Source organism: Rattus norvegicus, chromosome 16 (assembly GCF_036323735.1).
Source record: "Rattus norvegicus strain BN/NHsdMcwi chromosome 16, GRCr8, whole genome shotgun sequence".
NCBI lineage: Eukaryota > Metazoa > Chordata > Mammalia > Rodentia > Muridae > Rattus > Rattus norvegicus.
Window position 1 is genome coordinate 72605436 of NC_086034.1, and position 15442 is coordinate 72620877.

General features: G+C 43.2%; 1 protein-coding gene and 1 long non-coding RNA gene across 2 annotated transcripts in view; one reads left to right on the top strand and one right to left on the bottom strand.

Annotated features, from left to right (window-relative positions):
* Positions 1-2660: 2660 nt before the first annotated feature.
* Positions 2661-7255, bottom strand: Thap1 (THAP domain containing 1). The gene is made up of 3 exons (NM_001008340.1): positions 6952-7255; positions 4541-4736; positions 2661-3236 (listed from the first exon to the last, which is right to left on the bottom strand). The coding sequence occupies exons 1-3, from the start codon at positions 7020-7022 to the stop codon at positions 2871-2873; spliced, it is 633 nt and encodes a 210-aa protein (NP_001008341.1). The 5' UTR covers positions 7023-7255; the 3' UTR covers positions 2661-2870.
* LOC134482515 (uncharacterized) overlaps positions 6899-15442 on the top strand; it is a 32194-nt gene continuing 23650 nt past the window's right edge. Inside the window, exon 1 of the long non-coding RNA XR_010058735.1 lies at positions 6899-7301. This is a non-coding gene — a long non-coding RNA (uncharacterized LOC134482515). The remainder of the gene's footprint in view (positions 7302-15442) is intronic.

Consider the following 15442-nt stretch of genomic DNA (forward strand, 5'->3'; position numbering starts at 1 on the left):
CTGGTGACAATTTATCTTGGCTTATTGTACCTTATTAGCCATTCCTTGCTCCCACTCTGCACAGAAAATTGTGACTAAACGCCAAATGTAATATCCTAACACAAAAATCCATTTGCAATATACTCACAAAAATCTTACTTTTCCACCATCAAAAGTCTTAAGTGTTGTCAGACATCACCTAAGGCCCACGGCCAAGTTGTCAGTTTTTGTTCTAACCCACCTACCTGATGGGACCATGTACCTTTAAAAAAGAAAAAGTATCTTGATTGATGGCTTTCTTCGTTCTGTTGCTACAAAGCTTCGGAAAATTCTACCTCCTAGTATTTGGAGAGATCTAATTCTACATTCCTGGGCCAGCCATCCAAGTTTAAATTCGGCACAAAATACATCTTTTATTCCCTTGTTGTAAGGGCTGTTTCTTTTGTTGAGCACAAAGTTGGTTTTCACAAGTGCCCAGTGAAGATGCTCCCATTCCCTAGTTGATCTAAACCAAGTTAACCAACTGTGAGTAATCCAATCATTTTGCATCTTTAAGATACCGATCTATATGGAGCACAGTGACACACACTTGTAACCCCAGCATTTGGGAGGCTGAGACAGGGTTGCTAGGAGCTCAGTGGCAGCCATGGTACATAATCCAGAGGCATCCAGGAATACAAAATAGTGTCTGAAAAACAAAGGGGCTTGGGTTAGACATGGAGATGCAAATGCCTCTAATCCCAGCATTTAGGAGGAATGGGGGCGGGGGACCGGATGGACACAACTTCTGTGTTTGAGAGCAACCTGGTCTGAGGCCAGAAACCAGAGTTGTAGGAGGCTTTGAGCTGCCATGTGGTTACTGGGAACCAAACTCAGGGCTTCAAAAGGAATTTTAAGTTTCTTTTTTTTTTTGGTTCTTTTTTTCAGAGCTGGGGACCGAACCCAGGGCCTTGCGCTTCCTAGGTAAGCGCTCTACCACTGAGCTAAATCCCCAGCCCCGAATTTTAAGTTTCTTAACCACTGAGCCATCTCTCCAGCCACATAGAATAAATATTTTAATTAATAAATATTTTAATAATTAAATAATAATTTAAGGCGGTGTACACCTTAAATCCCAGCTCTGCAGAGGCAGAGGCTGTAGCCTCTGTGGGTTTGAGGCCAGCATGGTCTGCATAGTATGTTCCAGGGTAGCCAGAGCCACACTGTGAGACTCTGTCTCAAAGAACAAAACAAAAAGCCAAATTTAAAAAAAAAAAAAAAGCTTGGGGGTCTAGCTTGGGGGTAGCCTGCTCATGGGCATGTTCAATCCTCAGCACCAAAATGAGAGGTGTTTATAAAACAATCAAATTCCCATGGATTAAAAGTTCTGCCAGGTGGCGGTGGTGCGCACCTTGAATCCCGGCACTTAGGAGGCAGAGGCGAGCGGACCTCTCTGACTCTGATCTACAGAGCAGATTGCAGGACAGCCAAGGCTACACAGAAGAGAACAAACCAGCAACAAAAAAGTGCTAACTGTTCTCAGCATAGTAGTAACTCAGAAAGAAAAAAGCAGATCCACAGATACTGGAATAACATAGCTTTAATACTGTCTTGAAAGGTCTGCTACTCTTCGACTACAGTGTATTCTGAAGTATAAAATACAGTTCTCCTAAGCCTAGAGAATTCTTTTTTTATTAGCACTTGTTTACTCAGGACACATTTTCGTTTCAAATATATGTAAGCTTTCTCACAGTCAGAACACAAGCCACAGTGTGAACAGAAGCTGCAATATTTACGTCTCAATGGTGACAGAAACACAACACGTTACTTTTGAACATAGGCCACATGAAGTAAATTGGATGTCATTTCTAACTTCTGAGTGAAAAGAATACTTTCTATGCAATGTCTTGACCAAAGTCAAACAGTTAAGGGCAAATCTATCGAATACTTAAGGGCCAAAGTATCGTATTATAATATAAACCAAACTCTACTAAAATACTTTGTCAGAGGTCTGAATGCAGATTGAACTTCAGCTGTGGAATTAGATGCCTTCAGCCTGGGGCTGATCAAGAGCCAGATCCCAATTTTATTTCTTTAGAAAGTTGTCACAGCACACGTGGAGGCCTGACAGAAACTCCGTGGAGAGGTTCTCTCCTTTCTTTATGGGGTCCCAGGGGCTAAACTCAGGGAGCAGGCTTGCGTGCACCTTGCCCACTGACACATCTCTCCAGCCAGCCCCCAGTTTTCACCTCACCGATGCCAAGAGCTCACTTTGAGGCCTGCCATTCCCCAAGGCACTCTTCCAATTCATAAAGCTAGGGACACAAAGGACCTACTCCTAAGACTCTACTCTTTATGAAATTATTAACTATGGAATGGTTTTTCTGAAGACAGCAAAATAATTTCCTCAAATATTGGCTTGACAGTTCGTTTTTGATAAGTGATTGAGAAAAATAAATGAAGCTCTGGCTATAAATACAGAATGTGTGTGTGTACATCTCTATATTCTGAAAGGCTATGTCCTATGCTCTCACTTAGACTTCTGATTTAATCATAAGTTATCTCAATAAACGGCATTAATTTTGAAACTTAAATCATTTTTACCACACCCTTACCCTCTCTACTCTTTATTTTTACATTATTTCTATAAATATTCAAATGAAAAACAGTCCACCATCTTGAAACCAATATACAACATTATGTTGGTGGTTTAAGGATTTTCTTAAATATTTTGTTAAAATGTAGAAACTCTGAAATTACAAACAAAAAATTACAATTATACAGTATATATCTAATTTATTTTAAAAAAATATTGTTTTTTAATACAAGTAATTGTTATTTTTTTCAAATGAACTCCTGTATGTAGGCTAAAAGAAGGTATACAGTCTTGTCCACTAATACACCTCATCCTTTCATGCTGGCACTTCAACAATTTCGAAGTAGTCATTTGGTAGAATCACATAGCCCCTCTCCGAGGCGTCGTCTTTCTCTCTCTGAAAGTGTACAACTTCCTTGAGCTTCTCGAGCTGTCTCTCCTGCCGACGGCACCGCTGCTGGGCGGTCTTGAGTTTCTTCCTGAGCTTTTCAACCTGCTGCTCCAGGTGAAGGATCCTCTTCCTCTGGTGCATTGTGTCCTCCACAGTGTAGTTGTGGTCACAGAAAACTGAGAGGTTATCAGGGGTCTGGAGAGGAGGCATTAGCAACCCAACAGCGGCGTCAACCTGGGAAGTGGGGGGTGAAGGAGAGGGAAGCTGCTCTTGGGGTTCCAGTTCTTCCTTCTAAAAGAGCAACGTACAGGCAGTTGTGAGTTTAGTAACTAAAAAAATATCTGTAGTTTCAACATTAGACATTTTTTGTCATTCCATGGTACCCAAAAATTCCAAAAGGAGAAAACACAATATCTTGGTGGTTGCAGTACTGGCGTGGAATGCAGAGCTCTCAAGGACTAAAACCACATCTTCCAGGACTAAAAATGTCGGCATTAGGGTTTGGCTTACTTGTAGATTTTAAACAACAGGGTCTTGGTTTGCAGCCTAGGCTGGGCCTACATTTGAGTTCCTCCAACCTCGACCTCCCAGTATTAGAATTACAAGTAAAATACAACTGTCCCTGGAGTCAGTTTGAGGTGGTTTTTGCTTGTCTGGGGTTGGTTTTCTTGTGTTTAGGGGATGGGGTGTCCTTACTGTATAATCCAGGTTGGCCTGCCTCGAACTGTGACAGTCCTCTGAGCTCCTTCTCTGCCCGCTCAGACTGCAGGTCTGTGCCACCATGCAGGGCACTTTCAGTCCTAACTCACCTTTTCTATTCGAGGTTAGAGTGGGCTTTGTGAAAGAGTGGTTTAGTTGGATATAAGTAAACACTAAACTACTAAACAGCCAAAACAGAAGAAAAATCATTTGAAAATAGTCAGTAGGAATGAAAATAAAACTTATCAACTCATAAATGAAAACAGAACTATCTTTAACTTAAACAAAACTAGACCGAGTTATTTAGTGTGAGATACATAGAAATCTGTTTCTTTAAAAGTGTATTATTGTTAATAATGGTTATTTTTTTCTTTATAAAAAGATTTATTTTTTAATCATGGGCATACATGTGTGTCTCTGTGAGTGTCTGCCGTGGGAGGGTTGGGAGGGTATGAGGAGACCTGAGATTCCCTGCAACTAGAGTTAAGAAATTGTGAGCAGCTTCAAGTGGGTGTTAGGGGTCAAATCTACATCCTCTGGAAGAGCAATACATACTCTTAACCACTGAGCCCCAACAGTAGTTACTGCCAAATGATGGGTTTCAAACACACTGGTTTTAACCCTTCCCTGATTTTCCCATGAACACACTAGCTTCATAAATTAAAACAGCATTCACTCAAATCCAGTGCTTATGATAGAATTTGGAAGGTAGAGGCAGGAGGATCAGGAGTTCCAATTCAGCCTTAGCTATACGCAAGCTCAAAGCCAGCCTGGACTACTTAAGACTTTGTCTCACACAAGGAATGGGAGGGGAAGAGAATGCAGAGGAGGAAAGAAAACAAAGAAAAGACCGGGAAAGGAAAAAAACAAATCCAGCATTTAAGAACCCAAATTACCTTCTCATGTGGCTCTATATAGAGAAAAATAGTGGGCACAGCGTTCTCCTTCAGTAGCTTGTTGTTGCACTCTCTCTTAAAGCAGTCTGGAGTAAAGTGCTCCGAACAGATACTGCTGTACTTAGTGGGCTTGAAGTTTTTCCTTCTAACAGCTGCCTCCCACTGTTTACAAAGACTGGGACGAGTAAGAGGAAACCTAAGAAGATACAATTCAGTTCTCTGACTTTACTTTAAAAAATAAATAATACCCTTCCCCCATTCTCATACTAAGGAAAATCTTAACATACTAAGGAGAATCTGATTGGAGATCAGTTCCGGTTACTATTCTCACTCAGTGAGCTTCACCTTTTTATACTGAAGACACTTAACAGTTCAGTTAAAATAGATCGTATGTGGGGTTGGGGATTTAGCTCAGTGGTAGAGTACTTGCCTAGCAAGCGCAAGGCCCTGGGTTCGGTCCCCAGCTCCAAAAAAAAAAAAAAAAAAAAAAAGAAAAGAAAAGAAAAAAAATTGATCATATGTGCAAATTCTACGCATATTTTTACTAAAAATTTTGTGTCTTATAGAACAAAACTTGGACATATGTCTACATCCTGAAATAGACGTCTAGCTCTTTTTAATCACTCCAACAAAGAGACTACATCCTGAATTGGGCAAGTGACAAAGATGGTAAGGACGTTATTTTATGGCTTAATTCAGTGTATGGAATGGGGAATCCTTGTATCTATTGCCACTATGCTTTTCTATAACAAAAACTTGGTGGGAGATGCTAGAGGAATCAGAAATGGCTGAAAAGGAATGTTTCCACTTATTTTTACTATTCCACTACATAAGGTATGTGGGACCCTGATCATCATTTTCTTTATGAAGACCTAACCAATCTTCCTGCTAGTGTTTATTCTTTACACAGCCAGCTTTCTCCACTGCTACTGCACACAGGCTGGAAAAAAGATATTCCTGAAAAGAAGTACAACCACTGTGGTAGCTTCTTATAAATCTTAGTATCTCATCTCCTGGCATAGAGCACAAACTCTGAACTGTCAAGATCTTTGCCATTTACTGTTCTTACATAAGGAATAAGACTCATTCTTGTTTTTATGTTTCAACATCCAGCAGTTGAAACAGTAGTTTGATGTGTGCCATTTTTTTTTTCTTTTTTCTTTTTTTCAGAGCTGGGGACCGAACCCAGGGCCTTGCGCTTGCTAGGCAAGCGCTCTACCACTGAGTTAAATCCCCAACCCCGATGTGTGCCATTTTTAACTAGTCTGCATATTTGAAGACTCCTGGGCCATCTTAATAAAGCATAGGAAAGGGAAGTGGCAAGTCGGATGCATATCCCTGTCACCATTTCCTGATCTGTTCTGACATTCTGAAGGCGTATGAAATTTCAATCAATCAAGTCGTAGTAATTGGACATATTCTATCCTCTTCCCACAGAGAAAACACCAGCATACAACTCTTACTTTCTAACAAACACTTTTAAACAAAAACACTAGCTCCCCAAATCCCTGAGGGAACATTTTGAAATTTGTTTCTGTAATTGTTTTCCCTATAGACAGTTTGGATAATTTTCCAGTGGGTCTGATTTCTTAGCTATTCTCTGCATACAGTCAGGAATTCTTCCAAAACCTAACATAAAACTTGTAATAACGAATTTAGCTGCCTAAAAGTATGTCACATTTTGTGGACCGTTAGCATTGCTAATAATCACCATCAGTAACGTTAATTCTATTGCCTTCTTCTTTCAAGAGAGTATTTTTCATCCTGGATTCTTGCTTGCTGCACACACAAGAACAAGGCCTGACAGCTGTGGGGGAAAGCTAACATTAGTTCCATCAACCTTTCCCAGGGCATCTGAGTAAAGTGAATGCTATCGTTTCATTACTACCGTGTGTTGAAAGACTGGGGCTCATCTTGGCAATACCAAGAGTCACCTCTAAAACCCACAGATCCTTAAAGCTTGGTTCTTTGAAACCAGGTCTAAAAGTCCTGGTCAGATGTCAACACTCAGCTATCCTGCTTCCCTCCTAACAGCAGCAGCGAGGTCAGAAGCCAGGTCTCCCTCCCATGCTTTTCTAGTTCCAGTTTATCCCTATGGGACATTTCCACGGCTTGGCTTGGGACGAAATCCGGAGGGCAGCGAGAGGCTTCCAGGCGTCCATCGCTTGCTCGCCAGAAACCCTCCACGAGCGCAAAGGCGCGGCCGCAGCCTCAGCAGAGCCCAGCCAACGGAGGCGGCGCGCGCCGGGAACGCGCAGCCATGGGTCCCCGCCCCCGCCGGCCAGCCCCGTCTGCCGCCCGAGCCCGCCGGCCGCCCCGCCTCCTCCAGGTCTCGCGCGGCCACGCGCCGGGCTCCGCCTCCACCCGCCCGCGCGCCCCTGCCGCGGCCGCGGAGCACGCCAGTTACCTACTTGTGGAAGGAGACGGGCTTGTCCTTATCGTACCGGTTCTTGCAGCCGTAGGCGGAACAGGACTGCACCATCCTTCTGGCCCTCCACACTTCCCCTCTGCCCGGGAGGCAGGTGAAGGGGCCGTCGGTGCCGCCGCGCTCGGCTTTGATACGGTCGCCGCTTTCGGTGGCTTTGGTTAGCAGTTATGGGGACGATTACCTCACCGTGGGGGGTGACCACCCGGTCCGTTGTGGTGTTTGCTTTAGCAGAAAGACAACAGCTGTCGCTCGTCTCCCATCTTCAAGATGGCGGAGGCAGCTTCAACCTCACCTCTCGCGAGGAGTTCGCTCGCAGGCTCTGATTAGCCGAAGGTAACGTTCCCAGGGAAGCTGACCATTGGTTAGGGCGAGGCGTGCCTGGGGGGCGTGGTCAGCAGTGCGGAAGTGGGTGGGTCCTCTGCGCCTTGGCCGGAAGAAAGCGCGTTTGTTTGGGAGCCTTGCTTTAGTCTCTTGTAGGGTCTTGTATTGGTGAGTGTGGTAAACTTAATTCAATTTAAACCGCCTGTTGGACCCAGAAGCGTAAAGGGAAGGTGGGAAAGCTCGTCCCTGGTCACATGTAATTTTTAAAAAGGGCGGCTGCGGAGGTGTGATTTATACAAATCTGTGTTCCACGTTCAGAATCCAGATGGCCGTCTACTTAAAGAGCGAGTACAGACGTGCATTTCATTTCTTCTAAGCTGAGAATCAAAAGCACTTATTTTTTAAAATTTATTTTATATTTGTGAGTACACTGTCGCTGTCTTCCGACTCACCAGAAGAGGGCAGCGGATCCCACTGCAGATGGCTGTGAGCCACATGCGGTTGCTAGGAATTGAACTCAGGACCTCTGGAAGAGCAGTCAGTGCTCTTAACCGCTGAGCCGTTTCTCCAGCTTGGAACGTTGTTACCTTTGCGTTCTGTCTGTGCTGGAAATTGCGAGCTGTTGCAGCTATTTTTCATGCTAGAGAGAAGTGTTACATGCTTGACCTTCTGTAGTTTTGAGTCTGGGGCGCGTGTGCCCGACATCATTGTAGACCTTTGACTCTTGAGCCCGCATACCATCCTTTACTAGCCCCTCTAACTTCAGCACACATGGACTTGCCTTCTGAGTCACCATGTATGTGGTTTAATGCATTTGCCGGCTACTTAAATCTGGAACCCTGGTATCAATGAGATCAATCAAACAAACAAAACCAGGACTTAACTCAGTGGTAAAGAGCATTTGTTGCTCTTGCAGAGGACCCAGATTCGGTTCCCAGCACCCACAAGGCAGTTCACACCATCTATAACTTTAGGCAAATGGGCACCAAGCACACATGTAGGTCAGAGGACGGCCTGTGGGAGTGGATTCTCTTCCTTCCACCCTGTGGGCTTCCAGGGACCCAACTCCCATTAGTCTTGGTTCCCAGTGTTTTTATCAGCTGCTCCTAGGATTTCTCCCCCTTCCTCAAGACTTAGGTTAATCTCATAGAGTAAAACTAGTACCTCTTGGTTATTCTCTCACCAGCAATCTTGAATTCAAGTACTCAGTCTCCTACTCAACTTTTTGTCAGTCCTAGTCTCCAGCCTTCTCTCTGTCCCTCGTAAAAACACTGCCAGTTCCTTGCTTATAAAACTTAGACTTCAGAGTCTACCTCTGGAGTGAGTAAAATCCAAATTGCTTATGGTGGCTGCATAGGCAGCAGGTACTCTGTGTTTTTACCATCCTGCCCTGCTTGTCCTTCAACTCCTTTAACTGCTCAAATACAGAGTTTTGCTTGGCCTGGGATGCCCATCCCCTGACCTCCCCATGTATCCTTAAGATGAATCTTATGTGTTATGTCTGCTTCCCTTACCTTCCCCAAGTAAGGCTTTACCTTTCTGGACTTCTCTCTGCAGTTACGTGCTTATGTAATTATATCTGTGTCGAATCTGAACTAGGGTGCTCTGGAGGCTGGCAGCATCTTACTGAACCCAGTTGCCTCAGCAGCACTGTCACAAATTATTTAGGAAACATTGAATTGAATGGACCTAGAAACCTTATCTAAATTAGTTTCATGATAGTAGCTGTGTACCAGGAACACCAGAACAGTGGCTTGTTAACATTTTAAAAGGTATTGATGCTAGGTTCTCTAGTCCACTGTAAAGAAAAGAAATCAAGATAGGGTTAACAGATGGTATCCCAAAAATAATTTACTTAGTTACCTTAAACTCTAGACACATCAACTGGCTTAATAAGTATTTATTGAAAATCTGTTACAAACTTCTAAGGAACTATATATTAGTGAAGATGGGTGGTATACTGGTCTACCTCACTTTACCAAGCTAGTGTTTTATAGTGAGAAGAAGGAGAGTCACAGAAATATTAAAAGTGCTGGAGGAAGATGCAGATTTTAAAGATGAGGCTAGGACTGGCCTGCTAGAGGAAGTAACTGCTGAAAGATTTCGAAGGGCGATTTTACTGTGAGGACATCTTCTGTGCCTGGTGCCATGAGGAATGGTGAAACCCACCTCCCAAGGCTTGGTGCCTTCAGTCTGCTCAAAGAAAAGCAGAAGTGAGTTAGAGTTCCTGAGTGCAGTGGCTTGGGGGACAAGTAAGAGATGAGGTTACAGAGGAAAGCAGAAGTTAAGAGCCTAAGGAGTTCTGTAGGCTGATGTAAGCTATTTTACTCTAAAATGGAGAATAAGTTTTACTGGTTTACTATGCTGAGATTATTGTACTGAGCAACGTCCTATCTCCACAGTCCGCTCTGAAGCAGAGGGTGATACAGTTTTAAATACACTCTTCAGGCTCAGGCTTGGTAGCACACTCTTGTGATCTCAGGCTTCACAAAGGAAAGGCAAGAATTTGCTGAGTTTGAGGACAGCCTGATCGTAGAGAATTCTAGCCAACCAAGGCATACAAAGTCAAAACCTATCTAAAAAATAAATTCTGCTATGTTGAGATGGGAGTAGGGATGTGAGATATGAAGTAGGCAGTTTAGGATTTCTCTCTTTCATTTGTTAATTTTAATATTATGCACCCGTGTGGAGTTAGCATGGTATGAAGAGAACTGTATGAGGCATGTTGGCCATCTTCATGGAGCTCATTCTATAAAGGGGAAGGTAGAATAAAAGTGTGAATTATACTGAGGTTCCCGAATAAGGATGATTGAGAGAAAACTCCCTCCATGCTTTAATTAGAGTAGGTATCCCATGCAAGAAATTGCATTGTTCATGAGAGGGTGGAATGGATGACAGTGAGGAAGATCATTCCAGACACTGGGAATGTATGTTTAAGCACCAACCTTGAAAGGACAGCCAGTAGAAGAGGTCCAGGCCCTGGTAGTGGAGCCCAGTTAGGAAAAGGACAGGAAGTAAAGACTGAAGGAGTCAAGTACTAGTATGGATGAAGTTCAGTGGCCACTGAACCACTTTAGGCACTAGTATTTTAAAAAGGTAATTCTACTGCAGAAGGACAACAACTCAAAAGACAAACCAGTTAAGAGGCTGTTGCTAGTGAGCAAAGAGATGGTAGCTTGTGTGAAGGTGGCAGCATAAGAAGCCAGGAGTGGTAAGATTCAGGATGTGTGGAGTGCAAGCAGTACAGCTCAGTGAGAGGGGAGCGAGAACTGGCTGGGGTTTAGCATGGTTCTAAATTGAGCAACCGGCTTGAACATTATATGTATGAATGCAATGCAAAAGTGAAAGAACTGCTCAACAACATAGAAACATGGAAGCCCGTTAAGCTGGGGGCAGTTTGTAGGACTGGGATGCCAGAAGAGAAAGTTAAAAGTGGTGTTAGAGTAAGCAGTAAAGGCCCATTAAGAAAACACTTGTGCTCCAGACAGTATCCTCCCTGGCCTGGGTGAAGCCCTAACCATCCAGTTGGACCAGATCAGTCAATCACCTGGCCAAGGGCCCACCCCTAGAAAGGCAGGTTCACCTTAAGACATGACAAAGAGGTACAGGTGGAGTAAGGTACGTATATCTTTCCAGAATCCCTGCCCCTGGTGCTGTAGAATTCTTGGCCGTAGCCATTCAACTTCATATGTCTGCTGACTCTTTCTCTTTTTTTTTTTTTTTTCCGGAGCTGGGGACTGAACCCAGGGCCTTGTGCTTGCTAGGCAAGTGCTCTACCACTGAGCCAAATCCCCAACCCCTTCTTTCTCTTTTCTAAGCATGCTTTCCTTAATACTTCGGATTTCCCCAACATTTGGGGCTTGCTTGTCCACAATGTGTTTGACATCCATACCAGCTTAATCATGCCAATTTAAATGGTACGCTTGGTTTAGTTGGTTTGTTTGTTTGGTTGTTCTTGTGTTTTAATCATTATCCTCTACTCTTGAGGCAGCTGCTGGGCTTTATAGCTTGCCTACCCTGGATTTTTTTTTCTTTTAACCTCTAATAAAATTGTGCTAGAGCCTCATTTGAGTACATTATTGAATTCTTTTGCTAGTAAGACTAAGAACTTCAAGAGGGGACTCCATCCATGCGTAAGATCACAGACCACTAAGGACGTGTACAAGGATAACTCTAGAATACCTGTTTGGTGGTCACTGATTCAGAGAAGACTCGTCAGGTTGTGGTGTGTGCTATACGGCCGGATTTTTCTTGTATTCATCCTCTTATCTGTCTTAGTGTTGGAAGTGAAATATATACTTTTATTTTGCTGGGCATCGTCCTTAATTGCCCCTATTTCAAAACAGTAAGTTTACAGATATGGTAAATTGCATATAATTTTAAAAATATTTGTTGAACTAAAAACATTGTGGTTTTTTTTTTTTATAAAATAATCTTCTAGCCTAAATTTTCACTATGTGATCTACAAATTTATTAGCTTTAATAAAGTAACTTTCGGGGTTGGGGATTTAGCTCAGTGGTAGAGCGCTTGCCTAGGAAGCGCAAGGCCCTGGGTTTGGTCCCCAGCTCCAAAGAAAAGAACCAAAAAAAAAAAAAAAAAAAGTAACTTTCACCCTTTTTAAAATATTTTACTGGTTTCTCTGGGCATTCACATCATTCCTTTTTTTTTTTTTTTCCTTTCTTTTTTTTTTCCGGAGCCAGGGACTGAACCCAGGGCCTAGTGCTCTACCACTGAGCTAAATCCCCAACCCCTTTCACATCATTCCTATTAGTCACATTCACTTCTCAGTCCTTCCATGTCTTCCCTCCCACCCTTGTGACCCCCACCCCGGAAAAAGTAAAAATAAAAATAACTTTTGTTTAATTTAAAAATCCAGTTTCTGTTATCTACATACTCACTGGAGCATGGTCAAACTCCCAGTGGCCTGCTTTTTAAATAGAACTGAGTCCACCTCTCCCTGCACATGGTCCAGAAGCCTGTAGAAAGCTACACTTTAGTACCCGGCACTCTTTCTTAAGGGTTCTCTCTGATGGCTTCCTGCCTAGACTGTTAGTTTTTGTCTTGTAATAGGGTTTGGGGTGGTCACAGAAGCCTCCCATGTCCCTCTCAACTGTTTGTCTGCAGTCATCAACATCACAGCAAAAGTAGCCTCCTTGTTCTTCACAGTCAGCAGGGGCAAGGATCCTGAGCCTCCACTTGGTTTCTGGTGACAGACCATGGACAGGGCTACTGGCTGCAGGCTGCAGTGGGCTGCTGATCCACTAGGACTACAGACACAGACAAGGCCCCCACAGGCACCCACACTAGAGATATCACCATGGCCCTAGCAGCAGTGCAGCCCACAGACGTCAACTTGGCTAGAGGTGGCAGCACTGACTACAGACATAAACGTAGACCCCAGCCACAGTAGGACCATGGACCCAGACATGGCCCTCAATGGCAGCACAGACCTGCCATAGCCTCAAGTGCAGGCCACTCACAACAGCATGGTCCTGGTGGCTGCACAGACCACAAAATCCATCTTTATTTTTTAGAACACTCACTTTATAACCCTGGCTGATCTGGAACTAGTCATAAACTCAAGAGAGACCCACCTCTGCCTCTTAATTAAAAGCATGCACATGCAGGTCCCAACATTGGGAAAGGTTGGTGAAAATAAACCAATTATCCATTAACACTTGAACCAATACATGTGGCATAGTCCACAATCAATAGCAATCAAAATAATGAAGCCGTGGGCTAGCCTTCCAGGCTTCCCTTGTATGCACTGCAAACTGGGCATGATGACACACATAATCTTAGCACTCAAGAAGTGGGGACAAGAGGATCAAAAGTTCACACTCATCCTTGTCTATATTATCAATATAAGACCAGCCTGAATTATGAGACCCTCAAAAATGCTAGAACCTACCGTAGATGATTCCTGCATCCATAATGATCCAGAAGTCAGACAAAAAAATGCATAAAAAATATGAAGCTACATTCCAGGAGTGTTACTTGATGCCATTAAGAGGGGTGGTGGTGGGCTGGAGAGATGGCTCAGCGGTTAAGAACACTGACTGCGGGGTTGGGGATTTAGCTCAGTGGTAGAGCGCTTGCCTAGGAAGCGCAAGGCCCTGGGTTCGGTCCCCAGCTCCGAAAAAACCAAAAAAAAAGAAAAAAAGAAAAAAAAAAAGAGCACTGACTGCTCTTCCAGAGGTCCTGAGTTCAAATCCCAGCAACCACATGGTGGCTCACAACCATCTGTAACAGGGATCCGATGCCCTCTTCTGGTGTGTCTGAAGACAGCTACAGTGTATTCATATACATAAAATAAACAAAATCTTAAAAAAAAAAAAAAAAGAGGGATGGTGGCCAGTCTGTGTATCACTCATTGATGATGCTATATGGCTGGATATTACCACACTTGATAAAACTGGAACTGTTCATTAATAATAAACAGGCTGTAAACCAAAGACTGGAACTCCAAGATCAAATCTTGTCTAGGAGAATGGGACCTGAGTCCTGCTCTGGCCCTGGGGGGAGATGTGACATGCTTGCTGATCTGCCTATAAGTTATTAATATATAATGAAGTCAGTCTGGCCCCAGGAACCTTGCATGTTAAACGAATGTATAGTAGTTGGTTTTCTCGTGAAGAATATAGATGCACCATTGCTCTTATGCAAGAGTCAAACCAGACAAGCTTGTCAACCACCTGCACAAAGACCCTCAGGAAACCGTTTTGTTTTAGAAATGGAATAAATCTTACCTAAAACATGGATCACTACAATGGTCCCTTTGGCCATGTCCACTCTTACCTGCTCTACTCTGCAATAAAGCACCTCTCTTCTAATCCACCCTACTCTTGTTGTGTGCCTCATCTCATTCTTTTTTGGGAGGTGAGGGTAGGGGAGGGAGGGTGGCAAAGATGAAGGGATAGTGAGCTGAGAGAAGCCCAGACCAAGATCCCACCGATAACCCAGTTTATATGGTTTTTGGTGTTTATTACACTAACTAAAAATGCTTATTAACAAGGGCTGTACAAGAGTGCAACACTGTACTTTTAAAGGAACAATAAATGTTTATATATTCATTTGATCTCTTTGATGTTTTAATAATCAGGCAGTAATATTCTGGCTATTAAAGGGAATAAATAAATAAATAAAGAATACTAATTCTGACTGTAATGTCTTGAAAGGCCAAAAACGCCTTCACTTGCTGATAGAACACCATGTAAGGAGGAGTTTTGAAAAGCCAATTCCTTACATGATAAGCAGGAGTTTTAATCTGTAGTGTGGCATCTCTATAAAGGAAGGGGATCTCTATAAAGTAAGGTTGAGGCCAGCCTAGACAGTGAAACATTGTCTCAAAAACATCTTGACATTATGAACTTCCTACTCCAGGTGGTGGTGGTTTACTCCTTTAATCCCTGCACTCAGGAGGCAAAGGCAGATGAATCCCTCAATTCCAGGCCAGTCTAGTCTAGAAAATAAATTCTAGAACAGCCGAGGCTCCAGGACTCTACCACCAAAAATAAGGAAAAGAAAAAAAGTCAGTCTAACATCTTATACTGGCTGCTGATAGATACCCAGACTCTATCTTAACTTGGTGTTAGCAGTTTACAAGAAGGCCAAGTAGATTCTCTCTGCCAAGGGTCACGTTTGTACAGCTTAGCATCCGCTCTCTTCTTTCAGAGATGCAGCTGCCAAAGGTTAGTATTTTTCTGATGAGCTGTTCTTCCCCTTTAAATTGTGTTTTTAAATAACTGGGTTCGAGATGTAGTCTAGTGCTTGCTTAGTATAGGCAAGGCCCTAGGTTTGATTCCAAGCATAATAAATAAGCTAATTAAAGTCCAAATTATTAGATGTCAGTGATCTTAAAACATCAGTTGGAGCAGGAACGATGGCTCGGCAAGTAAAGGACACTTGCCACCTAGCCTTAATGACCTTAATTCAATTCCCAGCTCCCACATGGAGAGAAAGAAATGACTGCTGTAGTTTGTCCTCTAACCTCCACAAGTGCATAGTGGCGTGCACATGACAACACAAACACAATATTTTCCCTACATACATCCCTTAATCTCCTATACACGCCATATATTCTCTAAAAGACTTCTCTGGGAAAGCCAAATGTGGTACTGTAATCCCAGCTCCCAGGAGCTGGAGAAAAGAC

Coding starts and splice junctions, on each gene's coding strand:
- Thap1 (NM_001008340.1), bottom strand. CDS start 7,022: ATGGTGCAGTCCTGTTCCGCCTACGGCTGCAAGAACCGGTACGATAAG. Junction 4,737..6,951: donor AAGCCCGTCTCCTTCCACAA/GTAGGTAACTGG, acceptor GTATCTTCTTAG/GTTTCCTCTTACTCGTCCCA. Junction 3,237..4,540: donor ATATAGAGCCACATGAGAAG/GTAATTTGGGTT, acceptor TTGCTCTTTTAG/AAGGAAGAACTGGAACCCCA.